The following is a 15586-nucleotide window of genomic DNA, read 5'->3' as shown; positions in this document are numbered from 1 at the left end:
TTTCTTTTCAGACAACGCTCACAACATTGGTTATATCTTTATACCGCAGGAGACTGCAACTTTGACCAGAATTTTTGCTTTTGGAAGAATGATTTGAATTCCATTTTCAAATGGACTCTTCGAGGAGACAGAGCACCCAAGTATCAGACCGGACCCAGCGGTGATCATACTTCAGGTACGATTGATTCATTAACATTTTACTTATTGTTTTTTTTAGTTGAAGAATTAACCAATCTTCAGTTGTCAATTAGTGATACTTTGTTTGCCAGACCACCTAGGTATGGATTAGTTTTTTTGTAATTTTTAACAACAAAAATTAGACTAGGATGCCTTGTTTGTAGAGAATACATAATGGATAGAACGTATCATTAGTGGAAACTTATTGAAAGTGCATTTTTCAATCGCAACCCTTTAAGATGGCTTTAGTAGACAAAAGTGGAATTAAATGAGGAAAAATCAGATGAAACAAGGGGGAAAGTTATTTAAGAGTTGTCCAGGCTCATCGGTTACCTTCTAGGTTTGATTTTGATGTTTGGACTCATTTTGCATTATGATTTTATCATGATAATTATATATATATATATAATGATTATAATGATAATTATAATGATATTTTATTATTATAATAATTTGGAGTTGCTTGATTCAGGCGCGACTGTTTACTTTCCTTTCTATCTAGGCACTGGCTTGTACATTTATATTGATGCTTCAAGTCCTCGCCAGCCTGGAGACACCGCGAGGTTGACAAGTCCATGGATGCGGGGACCACAGTGTATGACCTTCTTCTACCATATGTTTGGTTCAAACATGGGTTGTGTTGTTATGTACATAAGAATCCAGGCTGCAGAGAAGTTACAACCAATATGGTTGCGGTCGAAGGATCAAGGAGACCGTTGGACACAAGGGAAATTAAACATTAAAAGCAACCTAACGTATCAGGTAACATGAATGTCTCGACATTTCATTCTAGCTCTCTGTTCTGTTGTCCTTTCCTGTATCGAGTTCGGCCAACCATAACAAAGTGGCAGGTTCATGAACCCGATTCCCCATATTATTTTAGTAAAGAAGCCGTGATGTCATATTCAGGTTGAATTAAGGAATAAAAGAGGCTGAGCACACGACAACCCAGCAGCTCATATTCAAAACTGATTCGCAAAAAAAGGCAGCTTATGTATCATTTGGTATTCAAAATGGTAAGTGCCTTTTTTTGCAACGTATTGTATCATCAGTCTCTATTTTGTGCCTTGCTCTAAAAGATAATCATTGATGGCATCAGAGGAGGTGGTGACTCAGGGGATGCAGCCCTGGACGACTTCACCTTTCAAAGAGGACCTTGCCGGCAAATAGGTACAAAAGAGAAATTATTCCTGAAAATAGACATTTATTTGTGTCATTATCAAATTTTGGTGTGTTCCATATACACTGAGTTCACATATAGATTTGGCCAAGCCTAAAAGCGGAGCTCTTGTTAGTTTATTTTCTAACCCTTCATTACTCTGAATAAACACTGAAATAAACTCCCCAGCGCTGGCTGTAGAAGATTTTCTTCAAGGACCAGTCGGGGGGATGGGGAGGGTGGGAAGAATTGACGAGGTCTGGAACCTGGGGAAGATGTTCTCACAACTTGCAAAGCGATCAACACGCATGCTAGTCAGCGGTATCTTCAAACAGCTTAGGACCTTAGTTGTTGTTCCTAATGTCTTGAGCAAATTTTCGAAGACAAGGAATGTTTGCTTCTCCAGATAAAGTGTACAGTTTCAGCATCAGTTGACATTTTATTCTATTGAGCGTGACTTATAATTTCGGTTTGGGAAATTGAGCCAAAATTGAAAGAAACGACGGTAAACTACTTCGCGTTAAATCAGTAAAACAATACGCCAGAATCGTATGGGCTTCTCTCATATCTTCTCTTGAAGTTGCCAGGTATGAGTGCTTGCCCCGCCGTTTTTCCCTTTCTTGAAACACTCTATGTTGAAGGAAACTTTATAATGAGTGTTAATTGTGACAGCAACGAAAACATCCGTGAAGCTATAATAACAGTTAGCTTTCCACGTAAACAACCCAAAAATGAAGCATGATATGAATAAATTGAATCTCACTCAGTTTAAATGTAGAATCCAAAATCTAATTAATTCACTGGTGTATAGGAAAAGGCTCAATGTGTTTTTCCTGCTTCTGTCATTCTAAATATCACAAATCAATCACTACACCACTTAAGTGTGATTTTTTTGATGATGTGTACTTTTGCGGCTTATGGATAATTTCTTGGTAATTTCTTGTATCTACCTTTTACCAGCGGACATCTGATAAGAATCAAGTCCACACTGCTAATTTGACACATTTGTAGGCAAACCCACCAATTGATTAAACTTTAATTGATCAAAAACATGAAGCCGGGGCAATAGAGGAAATTAGCTAGCACAATTCAATTTCCCTTCTAAATATTCTTTGTTGTTGTTGTTTTTTTTTATCAATTTTACAGTTTCCCTCATTTTATTGTCTTCTGTTCATTGGTTTGTCTGCTTTACTGACAATCTTAACTATTGTTGCCAACTATTGCGAAAAGCATATAGAATGTTTATAGTTATTAACCCTTTAATCCCTAAGAGTGACTAGCCTACAATTTCTCCTTTCAATATTACCTCTGAACCAAACATTAAGGTCATGAGAATTAAGGAAATGATAATCAGTCGAAGAAACTCTATTTGTTAAACAAATGCTCCTTGCCAGGATATTAGGAAATGTATAGAGAACAGTTTGGAGAATATGCATACTGATGTTAGGGTGTAAAGGGTTTAAGACATCATTTAATCAGTTTTATATGTATAGAGTATTGCTTGAATATATGATTGCGGTTAGTGCAAGTGCCTAGTTAACATCATTCTATGGTCTTCTACTCTTCCACCTTGGAGGATGCCTTGCGCACATAAAAAATTGAATTTCAGTGCCTTAAGTAGCTTTTTGGTTACAAAGATCGACAAGTAACAACAGCCACACCAAAACATATTTTAAAAGACACCTCTCCAATGGTAGGTACACACAACTGACATGTATGAATGAAGCATGTCAAGCATTAAGGTATGATGTCAATTTGCCTTTCATTACTCGCAAACAGCTTTGAAAACTTCTGTATTTCAGCTTTCAAAGAAAAGCATTTCCCATGAAAATTAAAACATTAAAGACATAAGCTACCGGTAACAGGTTTTTCCGTTGCAAGTGTTTAATAACATTAGATTTTCATCACATTTTTTGTTACGTTTGAAAGCATAAGAATATTTTAATCATCCAAATATAATGAAATCCTCCATTTTAGTCCTTTAAGTCCCACCAGTGACCTAGACAGAATTTCTCCTTACATTATCAATATGATATCAAGTAAACAAGTAATTTTTCGCCGAGTGTAATGAGAATAGAGAAAAATATAATTTAGGGGATTATTGTTTCATCCAATTCCAAATTCTCCAAACTAACGTCTCACACAGCACTATTACATCAACGATTGCTTGAAGGATGTTCCAACTTCTTTTAACAGTTTTATTCATTTGTAAGGAGACATAACTGCAAATATTTTTTTGATTTCCGCTTGAAATTTGTACAAAATTATCACCCGTAATAACAGCGTCATGTGGGGGGGCGACTCGCAGATGTGTAACTTAACTAGCCTCCCAATGTTAGACCAATCTGACACACCCTCAGTCGAAACAAATGATCCTTCCTGTTGAGACACTTTCTCCTGCTTGCCAAACACACAATAAACGCACATTACCGAGTAATTAGAGATGGAGCACCGCATACATTCATTGTTTAAAAGCCATTGGTGATTCAGCAGCTTTCTTTCTATGTTGCAAATGCATCTGGCTGCAAACTGGAACCGTTGGCAATCTGGCCATGCCTCTTGAAGCAACTTAATTCTTATGTTTTCATTCTTCAATTCATCATCACTTAGCGCTCCAATGTCTGAAATGATGACAAGTTAAACACTCCATGTGGACGAGACAAAGCGATACGCATTAGGTTAATTACTTTACCTTCGCTAAATAAAGAATATTGTATTATATTGAAGCGAGTGGTGTGTTTGCTTCCTCGTTCTCAACTTGGCCTACATGAGGAACTGTCGCAGTTTGCCCAGCGTCCGCCGAATCGCCCTGGGTATCCGAATTTCTCGCTCCAACAGGAAGGAAAAAAAAATCTGTAATGTTACGGTTGTTGGACGCCATATTCTCTTATGTTTTTCGTTTGCAATGGCCTATGAATACGGTGAGTTACCGCAGCCTTATCGAACACACAAGTTCAATTCCAAACATTTTTTCAGACGTGGTTTTCTGCAATCATTTTAAAGTGGCAATCAGAAACCAATCAATTTTTCGCTATCATTATTGCTTTTGGGCTTTTAAAAAATCTTTCTGCAAAGTAAAATTGATTCGTTTGGTGGACAGGCCTTGTAGAACAAATAACTAAAAACGTTTACCCGATAAAAAATACTGCGAAAGCATTGCTTCGCATATTATATAACGCAATGAAAACTTTTGACAAAAACCGCAACCACTGATGCATGCGTTACATTCAAATGTAATCAAATATAGAAGTAGACGTAGGAAAGAAACCCGGAAAGAAAGTTGGGGACACGAGCACTGAAATAATCTCCACGAGTAGGTTTTTTTTCTTTTTTTGGCGATTTTCTTTCCTTGCGCGTTTTCTTAACAGTAACCTAAAAAAATAGTTTTATGAAATTGAGAATTAAGTTTTAAGCTCATTGAAGTTAAGATGACTTCATGATTCAGATTTTAGTCAAAGAAATGTGTAATATCTCTTTATAAGGATGAAAAAGGAATGCTGTTTATGAGTTTTAAAATAGTAAATGCCAAAAAAATTAAAAAGATTAAATATAACAAAAAAAAAAAACTAAAATATGGTGTATATATTCAATGAGATTTTAATCATCAACTGACACACAGAGATATATAACAGGCTTTGTAAAAGAAAACTAGAGCATAAAATTGAAGATTCAGGAGAGGCATATGACATTAACTAGCATACTTATGTTCTCACCTGAATCAAACGAGGATTGGGAAAGAAATGTTTGAATTTTTCCGGGCCTTAGCGTCAGAGAAAGCTCAGATAACACGACTTACCTCCTCTTCTTTCTCGCATCTTTTGTGGTTCGCTTCTCTTTGTTGATGAGCTCTTTTCAGTCTGTTTTCTGGAGCTCTTTGTATTTCCTTCTCAAGTTGCTCTTCGCTAGATATTCTCCTTTTATTTATTCCTTTTCTTGTTCTCTTTCTCGTTCCTCTCGCCGTATTCTGCCTATTTTAGCGTTCCTTCGAACTTTCTTAAGCGTTTTTTTCGACTCTCTTCATGCCTTTACTCCTTGCTTTCTTTGGCCGCTCTGTCTCTTTCTTTCCAGCCTATATCCGCTCAAAACCCTTTCTCCACGAACTTAAATTATAACAATTTCCTCCGGTTGACAATGCTATAGCTTTATCGGTATTGTTGCTTTGCAAGTTGATTAAAAATTACGAGATACTGAGAATTATTGTTTAACTACAACCTCACCAGTTTGATTTCCCGCTCAAAACGCGTGTTGCAAATTATTTGCTTATGCGGCTTCGCTTCTACTAGCCCACGTGAAGCCCTCGTGTAATGCCTAACCGTGTGCCCGCGGTACGCTGCACGAAAGCTCGGCACTCGAGTCTGCGTACTTCATTGTCATCTGCCGGTGTCTCCTGGCGCACACTAATGGGTTATTCTAGTTACGCACGCAATCGCGCCTGCGCATTACCTTTTCCTTCGCCCTTCCATTACGTAATGGCTAAGATAGTGCACGCAATGCAGTTGGCCACGCATGCTAAAAGTGGTACCTTGTACGGTCGGTCATACGGTCGCAAGTTCAAATTTTTTCGGCTTGATGGGTTACTACCAAGAGCTCCGCCATAGCTTTAAATTTTTTTTTATACAAAGATGAATCACACGACGTTTATAACATCCCTAGTCTTATTGGGACCTCCTATTACGTTCTGCAGAGAGGGTATATTTGTATCTTCGATGACAAACCTTTACCACATGATGATTTCAATCTGACTGTTAACCTATTTCAAGAATAGTGACCCTTACTCTTATTCTTCAAACGAATTTTAAAGTTTTTTTGAATATCCATAAGAAATAACGATAACGTCCGTCAAAATTACAGAGGCTCAAGATGATTACTCTGCCAATGTCAGATGAGTATGAGTGGTTGAACTACAAACCTCTACGTTGATAATGATGATACCTATCTAACGATCTGTTTTGCTTTTATCTTTCATTTAAGATGAAACTACGTATTACGTTTCGTCGTATATGGGTAAAGATTTTAAAATATCCTCTGGACCTCCTGAACACAGTCTCTACTCCGAAGAATTCCGTTTTACTCTCAAACATCCAAGAGGACTTGTAACAGAAACCTCGTATTTTATCTACTCTGAAGCATCCAGGAGACACGGTTTCGTTGGGGAAAAACTAGATTTGTCTGACCATGGTAACTATCCCTTGGACGTGGTTGTCCTTAGTGACAACGGACCGTCTCAAAAATGTAGGACGATTTATTTCATCAACAGGGATAACATGGGACCAATGATAAGCCTGGACGATTACAGCGCCGTGGATTGTTGCAAAGGAAAAATTAAATTCTCTCTTTGTGCTTTCAATGTTACTCAACCAGGTAGGAAAATTAACCGTGCGTGTAGCATGAAAATAGATACTAGGGGTAGAGCTGAGTAACGTCTGCGCATGAGTTAAGCTTTGGCGCGGAAACCTGATTTTGAGTCGTTTGCATGTTTGGTTTTCCTGCTCTTGCTTCGAGGTGTTTTTTAACCTAGTCGTTTTATTTTTTCAGAACAACCTCCAAAAAATTGTTCACCCCTTAACATTTTCGAAAAAACAATTTCTCCTTTAAAAAAAAACCGGAGATTGGAAAATGCATTCAACGCGACAAAATGCCTCGGTTTTAAATGCCAGCTCCTTCTTTTCCCGCAAATTTCGCTGAATTTTTTTAATTTTCGCCCGCGTTATTGACCGCTCTGCTGATACTGGGCACTCTTTGGCATTAATTTGCGTCCCTTTAAGGTAAGTCAAGGATTTGCAGGGCTTTCACTCGGATGGTTCCATTCACTTGGCTTATCAAAAAAAGAAATAATGATAATAATAGGAAAGTAACTAAGAAAGAAAGAAATAAAAAAAAATACACAAAAGTTTATAACATTTTTAATTTTCTCATGTTCTGAAAATGGTAAAAGTTCAAGGTATTATTGAGGCAACAATTTAATATTTTATAATTTAATAAAATAATAAATGTCGTCTAACAACGTTTACAGCTTAGAGATTGTCAGATAAATGAATATTTGGCCGCGAAGCGAATCTTCGAAAGAAATATTTGAAGAATATCTCACAGCCAAGGATATGGCTTTTATATTAGCGGATAGAGGTCAATTTATTTTATAACCCTCCTTTTATATTTCAAACTGTTTTAAAGACACTGGTGAAAAGGCCAGTGTTGATCGAATTGTCGATAAATGTTTGCGACTAGGTTTTTAATATCACCATCATCGACTCTACAAAACAAAATTGCTCTTCTTCCGTATGGAGTAATGCACATGAACAGGTGAAACTTTTGAGTCAACGCAAAACGGCGGTTATTACGCGATAGCTGTCCGGTGATTTTGCACCACGTGACGTAACATGGCCGATAAAACCGCGCAGAACTAATGGTGGGTGATAATGGTTGATATGTCAAAAAATAAATTTCTAACCCAACTCTGTATTACTATGTATATCTATCAGTAAAATTACTGCTTGAATTCTCTCGCCTCCAAGCGTTGTAAGCAACTGGGAAATTGTTTCGACCCGTTGATGCTACCTTCATTTTAACAAAAAGCACAGACCCAAAGAAATAATAGCTGGTAAAGTAGATGAGCAACCTTGAAAGAGGGTTTGGTTCATTTGCAGATAATCGTTTGACTTCTGGATGTCGGCCTGGTTGGTACGGAGTAGGAAAATCTTGTTTCATGTTTTATTTTGAATCACCTCGGGAGTGGCGCCTGGCGCGAACTTTGTGCCACGAACAAAATAGCGAAATGGCCACTGCCAAAAGCGTTGATGTACTGGAAGTCCTTGCCAATCAGAGGAAACATCTACAATCCCAAGATCTCGATCTTTTTCTTGGGCTAAAGAGCAAGTTACGCTGGAGTTGGGTAGACGGCGAAAAGGTGTCAGATTCGCAAAAAGCTCTGTGGAGGCCTACCGAACCTAGTGGTGATGGTTACTGTGGATCTCTCCTGAGTTTTGTTAGTTGGGATTCAACTTGGCGTGGGTATGGATGGGGCTTGAATGACGACCCCTGCACCGGTCCCAGGAGATATATTTGTGAGGAGCCACTAGGTACGTTTCTCAACAACTTATCATGATATTTTCTAATGGTTAAATTTACTTGAGTTGTACCTGAATTGAGGATATTTTCAAAGACAAAAACAGCCATACAGATTAAACCTTCAACATAACCCCACTGCGTTTCCTTTAAACTTTTTTTTAAAGCTTTAGATATAATTGGTTCTGTTTCAAGTCAAGTTGTTATATTGACGTTGCCGGTAAGCTTTGCTCAGACATTGTCTCACGACAAATCCAATTGATGAACTCAAGCGATTACTCCGCAGTTTATCTTGTTTCAGATGTGTTTAATTGAGCTTTAAGGGTGTTAAATTATGTCGTTTATCGCAGTATTTAGAGTGTGTCCGAGTAATTTTTTTTTCTTCTGGTTCAAGATGTTCCCCTCCCTGTAGCTCTCTTCTTCATGGGTGGTATTAACAAAAGTGTGGACCTAAGCCCTGGTGGAGCTAGCAATGCTGTGTACAGTGACATCACCTTGGCACCGGGTCCTTTTGGAAATCCAAATGGTTCCTTGTTTTTAGGAACTAGCAATAGCCATATGGAATTGGAAAATCGCGGAGAAATTGATACAAGGTTTTCTATAAGTGTATTTGCTTGGGTGCATCTCAGTAATTCTAGCACTGGTCAAATAATAGATTACGGTTGCTCGATGACGGTCTTCCATTCAACGCTCGGAGTTGAAGCACTTTTTAAGGAACGGGACAGTTCTAACAGTTATCTCCTGCATAAGAGGGGCGTTCTAAAAGCAAACTCTTGGAATTTCATCGGCGTTACGTATGACTACTTCAGCGGTATTGCAACTATGTGGGTTAACGAGAACATCGTAATGCGAAAACTTTTGTTTGCTAAAATGGAGTTAGCGACTCATGGGAATATTATTGTTGGAGCCTCCAAAAATAGAAAAATGCAATTCCGTGGCAGGATTTCTTGCTTGCAGTTTTATGAACAAGCATTATCTGAGGATCAAATCATGAAGGTTAAAATACGATGTAATAAAACTGGTAAGTGGGTTTAATTTACTTGTCAGTCACAATGCCCGCAGACCTGTAGAAAATAAAGTTAAAATCGAAAAGCGCAGCAGCGTAAGATTCTCAATAGAAATAAATGATAAGACAACAATGTATCTCGCTTATAACATCGGTAAACCTCATCTAAGAACTTTTTTAGCCGTGACATTATTTTATAAGGTTCATCCGTAATTTTTGTTTCGATAATTCCATTCTTTTTTCAACGCATGGAAGTATCTGCACCTTCAGTGGAATACAGAAGTGTCGGATGCTACGCAGACAAGCCTCATCGAGCAATTCCAACACTTGAAGGAGTAGACCCTATCGCTGCCGAGAACTTCCGCGTGCGTACGAGATCGATTGAAAAGTGCGCCCTTGCAGCTCGAAAAAGAGGATTCACTATGTTTGCTGTACAATATGGCGGGGAGTGCATGACCAGTGCAACGGCAGAACAAACTTTTAATAGATATGGCGAGAGTAATCAATGCAATGCAAATGGAAAAGGAGGATCATGGGCAAACAATGTTTACATCATTCGAGGTTTGTAATGATACCATATTTTACATTGAAATGGGAGTCAATGATGTAACGGTAAAATTCCATGAGTTCGTTTGCGTAATATATATTTTAGTGGCTGGAACTTACACTTTTACTGGCTTGGAATTTGTGAGTCATAAAACACGGTAGTTATTAATTTTCGGAAAACAACTTCTCCTGAAATGATTATAGAATTTATGGTTTATCAAATTTCATTTCAAAAGTACAGTCTAGCCTGAGCAGTGATCGTTTGTTTTTGCTTTTGTTATGTTTTTATTTTTCTTGAGTAGTTGAATAGAAACTCTTCAGTCATTTTCCATTTGTTCGAACATTTTGGGTGTATTGGATATGCAGCTGGATTTTTCCCCTATGATCGATTACTAGTTAGTTGTAGCTCATGTTTGTCATAGAGTGCACGTTTAGAAATGTCTCTTTTTAACGGTTTTGCGTGATAGTTAAATTGCTTAAACTTTAAATAGATTATATTGATGTTGGATGCTACGAGGATCGCCACTCGCGTGCAATTGCATCACTCGAACGAAAAGATCCGCTATTGACAGGATGGCACAAAATACGCAAGAACTCTATCGAAAAATGCGCTATAGTGGCTCGCAAAAGGGGCTTCCGCATGTTTTCAGTTCAGTATGGTGGGGAGTGTTACGGCAGTGCAACAGCAGAAAAGACTTTTGATAGATATGGCAAGAGCGATAAATGCGAAGGTGATGGAAAAGGAGGAACTTGGGCGAATCGTGTCTATGCTTTTCAAGGTTTGTCACTGAATTTATTTACTTATTTTCATTCAATATCTTAGTTGAGATATAATCAAGTAATTTGACGTTTCATGTCAAGACTGATACCACTTAATCTTTGGTTCCCTGTTTGACGCTTAAATCTTCGCTGGGATCTCTAATGTTTTTACAAAAGGGTTGAAGATATCATTGAATGATAATAGTACAATTACTCTTACTTTATTAGCTTTAGGTTGCCGTTGATATTTGAATTAACAAAAAAGGCAAAACGAAGAAACAAAGCGAATCATGTAATTTTATTTTTTCTCGTAGCGTCTACTTCTTGGTGCAGTCCCAGCTTTTTTCCATTTCATGGAGGTTGCTTTTCCTTAGATACCTACACCAGAGTAAACTGGAAGCAAGCCTTGGAAAGGTGCAATTTTAAAGGAGGTACCCTGGCAAAGATTTCTAGGGAAGGGTTGAGACGTGCTCTCTCTGTTGTTTTAGAAGGATTCAGATCCCAGCGACCGAGTCTTTATAACTATTTCATTGGTATGAGGGGCCACTATGATGACTGGATGTGGTTTGATGGCACTTCTTTGAATGAATCGTTGTGGGTGTCAGGATATCCAACGAGGGACGTTGACAATCTAGGCTGTGCTTATCTTTCGGCTGGTTCATCCAAAATAAAGAATGGTGTCTGCAAGTCACATAGATACCCTTTGTGCCAGAAACGATCGGGTAAATTGCATTATGCTTAGCAGGTATAAGCAGATCTAGGAGACGGGCGTTCTCTGGTAAAGTCTAAAACCTTCTGAGAAACACGAAAAAAACAGTGTCATAATCAATAACGGGAAATTAAAGGAAAACAACTTTTCAACACTCTCTTTTGGTATATTTAAATTTCTTTTTCGGGCAATGACATCAGAGTTTTCAAAGGTTTTAGACCTAAAACTGAACGCTTGCGTTCTAATCAATGTTTTGAATGGATAATACCTTTTTATCATGTCAAGATAATGTTCAACCATGTTTTCCCTTCTGTTCAGATGGGTGCAGTTTGCTTTACTTTCACAGCACACTGCTTTATTTCTGTCTCGCGCAGATATCTCAGCTTTAAAAGGACTTAAACTGAAAGCTGAAAGCTTTCGTTGTAACACATGTTTTCAATATAGAACGCCTTTTTAAACCATTTTCCTCTTCTATTTGAATAGTTTCAATTAAATTGAGCCATTGTTGAATTCAGGCTTAAGAAGGTTCTTGTTGTTATTTTTACTATTTCATAGAGTACGTTGTACCATTTTGTTTGGGTTTGGTTTCCTCTTTCGACGCATTCTTTTTTCCTCGTTATGACTACTTCCCCTTTTTCCCCTCTTCTACTAATTTCAAGTGTTCCAAAAATGTTAAGGTAAAATTCAAACACGTTGTCCACGTAGCAAATTTCAATTATTATTCGTGATATGATACATTAAGTTTAACTATTTACAAAGCTTTTTACTCTGCTTAAGCTAAATATGATTCAAACATCTTCCAAACTGTTCCAGATGTTCTTTAATTGTTTTTTGTCATGCAGAAGCTTCTTTGTCAATTCGAAGTCAAACCACTTGTTCCAGTGTTTTGCTGCCGTATGAGTCCTCTCTAGCCATTGATAAATCATATACAACCTGCTTTCGTTCGGGAAGGGTAAGAAATTGTCATTACAAATGGAAAATTCTACTGTAGATGCACTGGATTTCCTTTCATACAATAAGAGGCCAAACATTAAATGTGTATGTAACGATTGGGTAAACTAATTGTGATACTTATTTCAGTGTCTTGCTGTTAGGTATGTTGCTTGCTTGCTTTCCGTAAAGTTTTAACATAACACTTATTTCATTTCTTCATTTATTTAGGAGTCGAACCCTTGGTGGCAAGTTGACCTTGATAAACATTTGTACGTAATCTCTGTGGTAATCACCGATAAAGTTGATTGCTGCCCACGGGATAACGGAATGATCAACGTAAGAGTATTAAACAGTCCACACGACACAGACTCAACCTGCTCCAAATCGATGGAATATGATGGAGTAACCCAGCAATTTAAATTTTACTGCTCACCACCAGCGCTAGGAAATTACCTGAAAATAACGTTGACGGGCAATAACGTCACTCTTGTCCTGTGCCAAGTTGTCGTGGAAACTATTGGTAAGTTTTTGGTAGTTTCCTTTTAATATAAAAACTCCTTCAGTTGTTGGAGCCTTTAAGTACCTAGAGGGTCACGTAACTAAGGCCGCGTTACCGAAGCCTTTCAGGAACCTTTGTCTACTCCGGCGGTCATCGACTCGATGCATTTGGGTCGAGAAATTCATCAGAATTAGTGCAAAGCTATGCCAAATTCTTATCCCATCCTTTAACAAATCTTTACGAGCATAGGAAGAAAAGCCCATGTTTTTTTTTCAGTTTTCATACCCATGCGCGGTCTTATATGCCTTCCCCTCCCCTCTTACCGGAAGTAGCAGTTAACACGTTGCAATGTGTCTATTCCCAATAGAGTCGCTTACGGAGGCAAAGGGAGTGCTTCGTGAGACATGGTATAGAATAAAAAACTACGAAGCTAGGAGCAAATCAACCATGCGCGAACATCCACTCATTCAAGGTCCGCCTGGAAGCCGGATAGTTTTGCCAGATTTTGATGCTCCTATCGATTTGGAAGACAGATACGCGCAAAGATTGACAGCTTACTTGCAGGTAAACATCAAATATTCCTATTTGAAGTGGAGTTCTTCCTGCTCATTTAAACCTTGCTTCGTCTTTATTTGGAGAAAATGAAAAATTAGTCGTTATTTGTTAGTCTCACCCAATCGGTTTTCATTTTCAAGTTCCTAAGACAAACTATAATCGCCTACTCACCATTTTAGGTTCCTCAGAGCGGTAGCTACGTCTTTTACGCTGCATGTGACGATTCATGCGAGTTGTGGAAGTATAATGTCATAGAATTTGGATTTGCAAAAGATAACGCCGAATCAGACGAGAGTGCAAAGAACCGAAGTCCAATCATATCTGTTAAAAAAGTCATCAGATATCTTCAATGGGACAGGTAGGCGATTCATTCGAAGGATAAAAGGCCAATTCTCTTGAATTTTAAGACAACCAGATTTATGCTTAAATTTTTCGTAACCTGTCGTTTGAAGGTACGAAGAGCAATCATCGCAGCCTATCTTCCTTGAAAAATGCCGTATTTATCGTATGGAGGCGTATGGAAAAGATTTAGAGAACAATGACCATATATCAGTGGGCATGCGTAGGCCGAATGGAGATTTTGAAAGGCCCATTCTTGGGAAAGGACTATTCTGGACAAAACCAGGTATTTCGATTTGGTTTTTTTTTGTTTGTAATTTGTTTTTGTTTTTGTTTGTTTTGTTTCAATTTTTTTTGTATTTCATTTTGTTTTCGATTATTGTATATATATATATATATATATATTTTTACTTTTTGCATTTTTGTAGAGTTTTTGTTTGTTCCGTTTTTTTCTTTATCGAAGAGGCTTCGGAACGTCATCACTTTTCTTGAAAAATAACTTGTGTCTAGAAAAATATGTAGGGGAAGGATAATGCAGACAGCTAGAAACTAAAAAAGCTTGTTTGCAAGTGAACGGTTACCAGCGGGGAAAGAAAGTCTAGATAAGAAAGGACTTGCTATAGTTGGCGTGTGCACTCTACTCTTTTTCTCCGAAGAAGACTGATTTCATGAACTTCATTTCATTAACTTAGAGTATTTGCTGAATTCAAACCGTGGTTTAAATCTTAAAAAATAGTGGATCAGCGTCAGCTAGGATAATTCAAGGAAAAGCTTAAATTCTTGAATCTTAAACAGGGACTCGAAAATTGGCGGTTACACTCAACGATCTTGGAACGCCGATAACTGCTATCGTTGGGTCAAATCTACACATTTCAGGTTGGTATTGACATAAGAAGTTTAACACGTCAAACTTTCTTATTTCATTTGACAGAGAATTGGTGTAAAATATCACTTGAAGGCTTACATCGTCAAATTTAAATTCGAAATGCTAATTTTTTTTAAAACCCACAGGTGCCTACAGCTTCTGTTGTCAGGGCATATATTGCCCTGATTGTCCACTGCAACTGAACCTCTCAACCCTAAGACAAAATGTAACAATAAACTCAGCGGTAAACATGTCTTGTTTAAATACACCATTCGAGACTTTTTTTGACACAGACAGACAGCCGGGAAATTATACAGTGAAGGTAAGTCCATTTTAGGATTACCTATCACCAGAATATAGACAGTTTAATAGCCATTATGTGATTATGGACAATTTGCTCTTGCTTTTATGCCGCTATTGCACCAAGAACTAAAACGAACGCTTAATAACCTTAGAATCAAATTTCTTCTCCTTTTTCAATTTTTCCCTTTTTTAATTTTCCCTAAAATTTTCTTAAAAGAAGTTGATAACCTTGAAAAACTTCAAAATGTTCATAATGCGAGACTCAAATTTCGCATCAGATCAGCTATTCATTTGTGGACCATTCAAGAAAAATTCTTGAAGAGAGAGTGCTGGGAAATGTTTATCTCAAAGGTAACTGCGTTTTATGAGTTTGACGATTTATTATTCTTACACTCTTTTACACCAGTTAAGTATTACGTAGATGGGTCAGCTTGTATGAGATTCAGAAGACTTCACAATAAATACGAACTGAATTCAAACTTGAAAAGAGTTGGTGTAAAACGATTATCTATAGACTTTCTGTCTTTTTACGAACAAAACCAAATTTTGGCAAATTTTGGCGATCAATCAACCAAATGAATGGGTTGTAAATTAGTTTGCTGGGCCGTGAAGTTGAAATGGAGATAACTCAGAATATCATTGAGATTCCTTTCAAAACCAGGAACAGCAAAAAA

The 15586-nt window shown here is 37.6% G+C and overlaps 1 protein-coding gene across 1 annotated transcript in view; it reads left to right on the top strand.

Moving 5' to 3' along the window:
• LOC131773441 (uncharacterized) overlaps positions 1–15586 on the top strand; it is a 43626-nt gene that overhangs the window by 4027 nt on the left and 24013 nt on the right. The window contains exons 8-24 of the mRNA XM_059089416.2: positions 50–175; positions 680–939; positions 1257–1347; positions 6308–6697; positions 7981–8412; positions 8793–9419; positions 9660–9965; positions 10442–10729; positions 11024–11431; positions 12261–12370; positions 12580–12871; positions 13218–13414; positions 13585–13763; positions 13858–14030; positions 14540–14620; positions 14756–14931; positions 15191–15263. Of these exons, the coding sequence (XP_058945399.2) occupies positions 50–175; positions 680–939; positions 1257–1347; positions 6308–6697; positions 7981–8412; positions 8793–9419; positions 9660–9965; positions 10442–10729; positions 11024–11431; positions 12261–12370; positions 12580–12871; positions 13218–13414; positions 13585–13763; positions 13858–14030; positions 14540–14620; positions 14756–14931; positions 15191–15263 (4209 nt within the window). The remainder of the gene's footprint in view (positions 1–49; positions 176–679; positions 940–1256; positions 1348–6307; positions 6698–7980; positions 8413–8792; positions 9420–9659; positions 9966–10441; positions 10730–11023; positions 11432–12260; positions 12371–12579; positions 12872–13217; positions 13415–13584; positions 13764–13857; positions 14031–14539; positions 14621–14755; positions 14932–15190; positions 15264–15586) is intronic.

The sequence above is a fragment of the Pocillopora verrucosa genome, chromosome 4 (genome assembly GCF_036669915.1).
Source record: "Pocillopora verrucosa isolate sample1 chromosome 4, ASM3666991v2, whole genome shotgun sequence".
NCBI classification, from domain to species: domain Eukaryota; kingdom Metazoa; phylum Cnidaria; class Anthozoa; order Scleractinia; family Pocilloporidae; genus Pocillopora; species Pocillopora verrucosa.
This window is presented reverse-complemented; position numbering and strand designations above follow the sequence as displayed.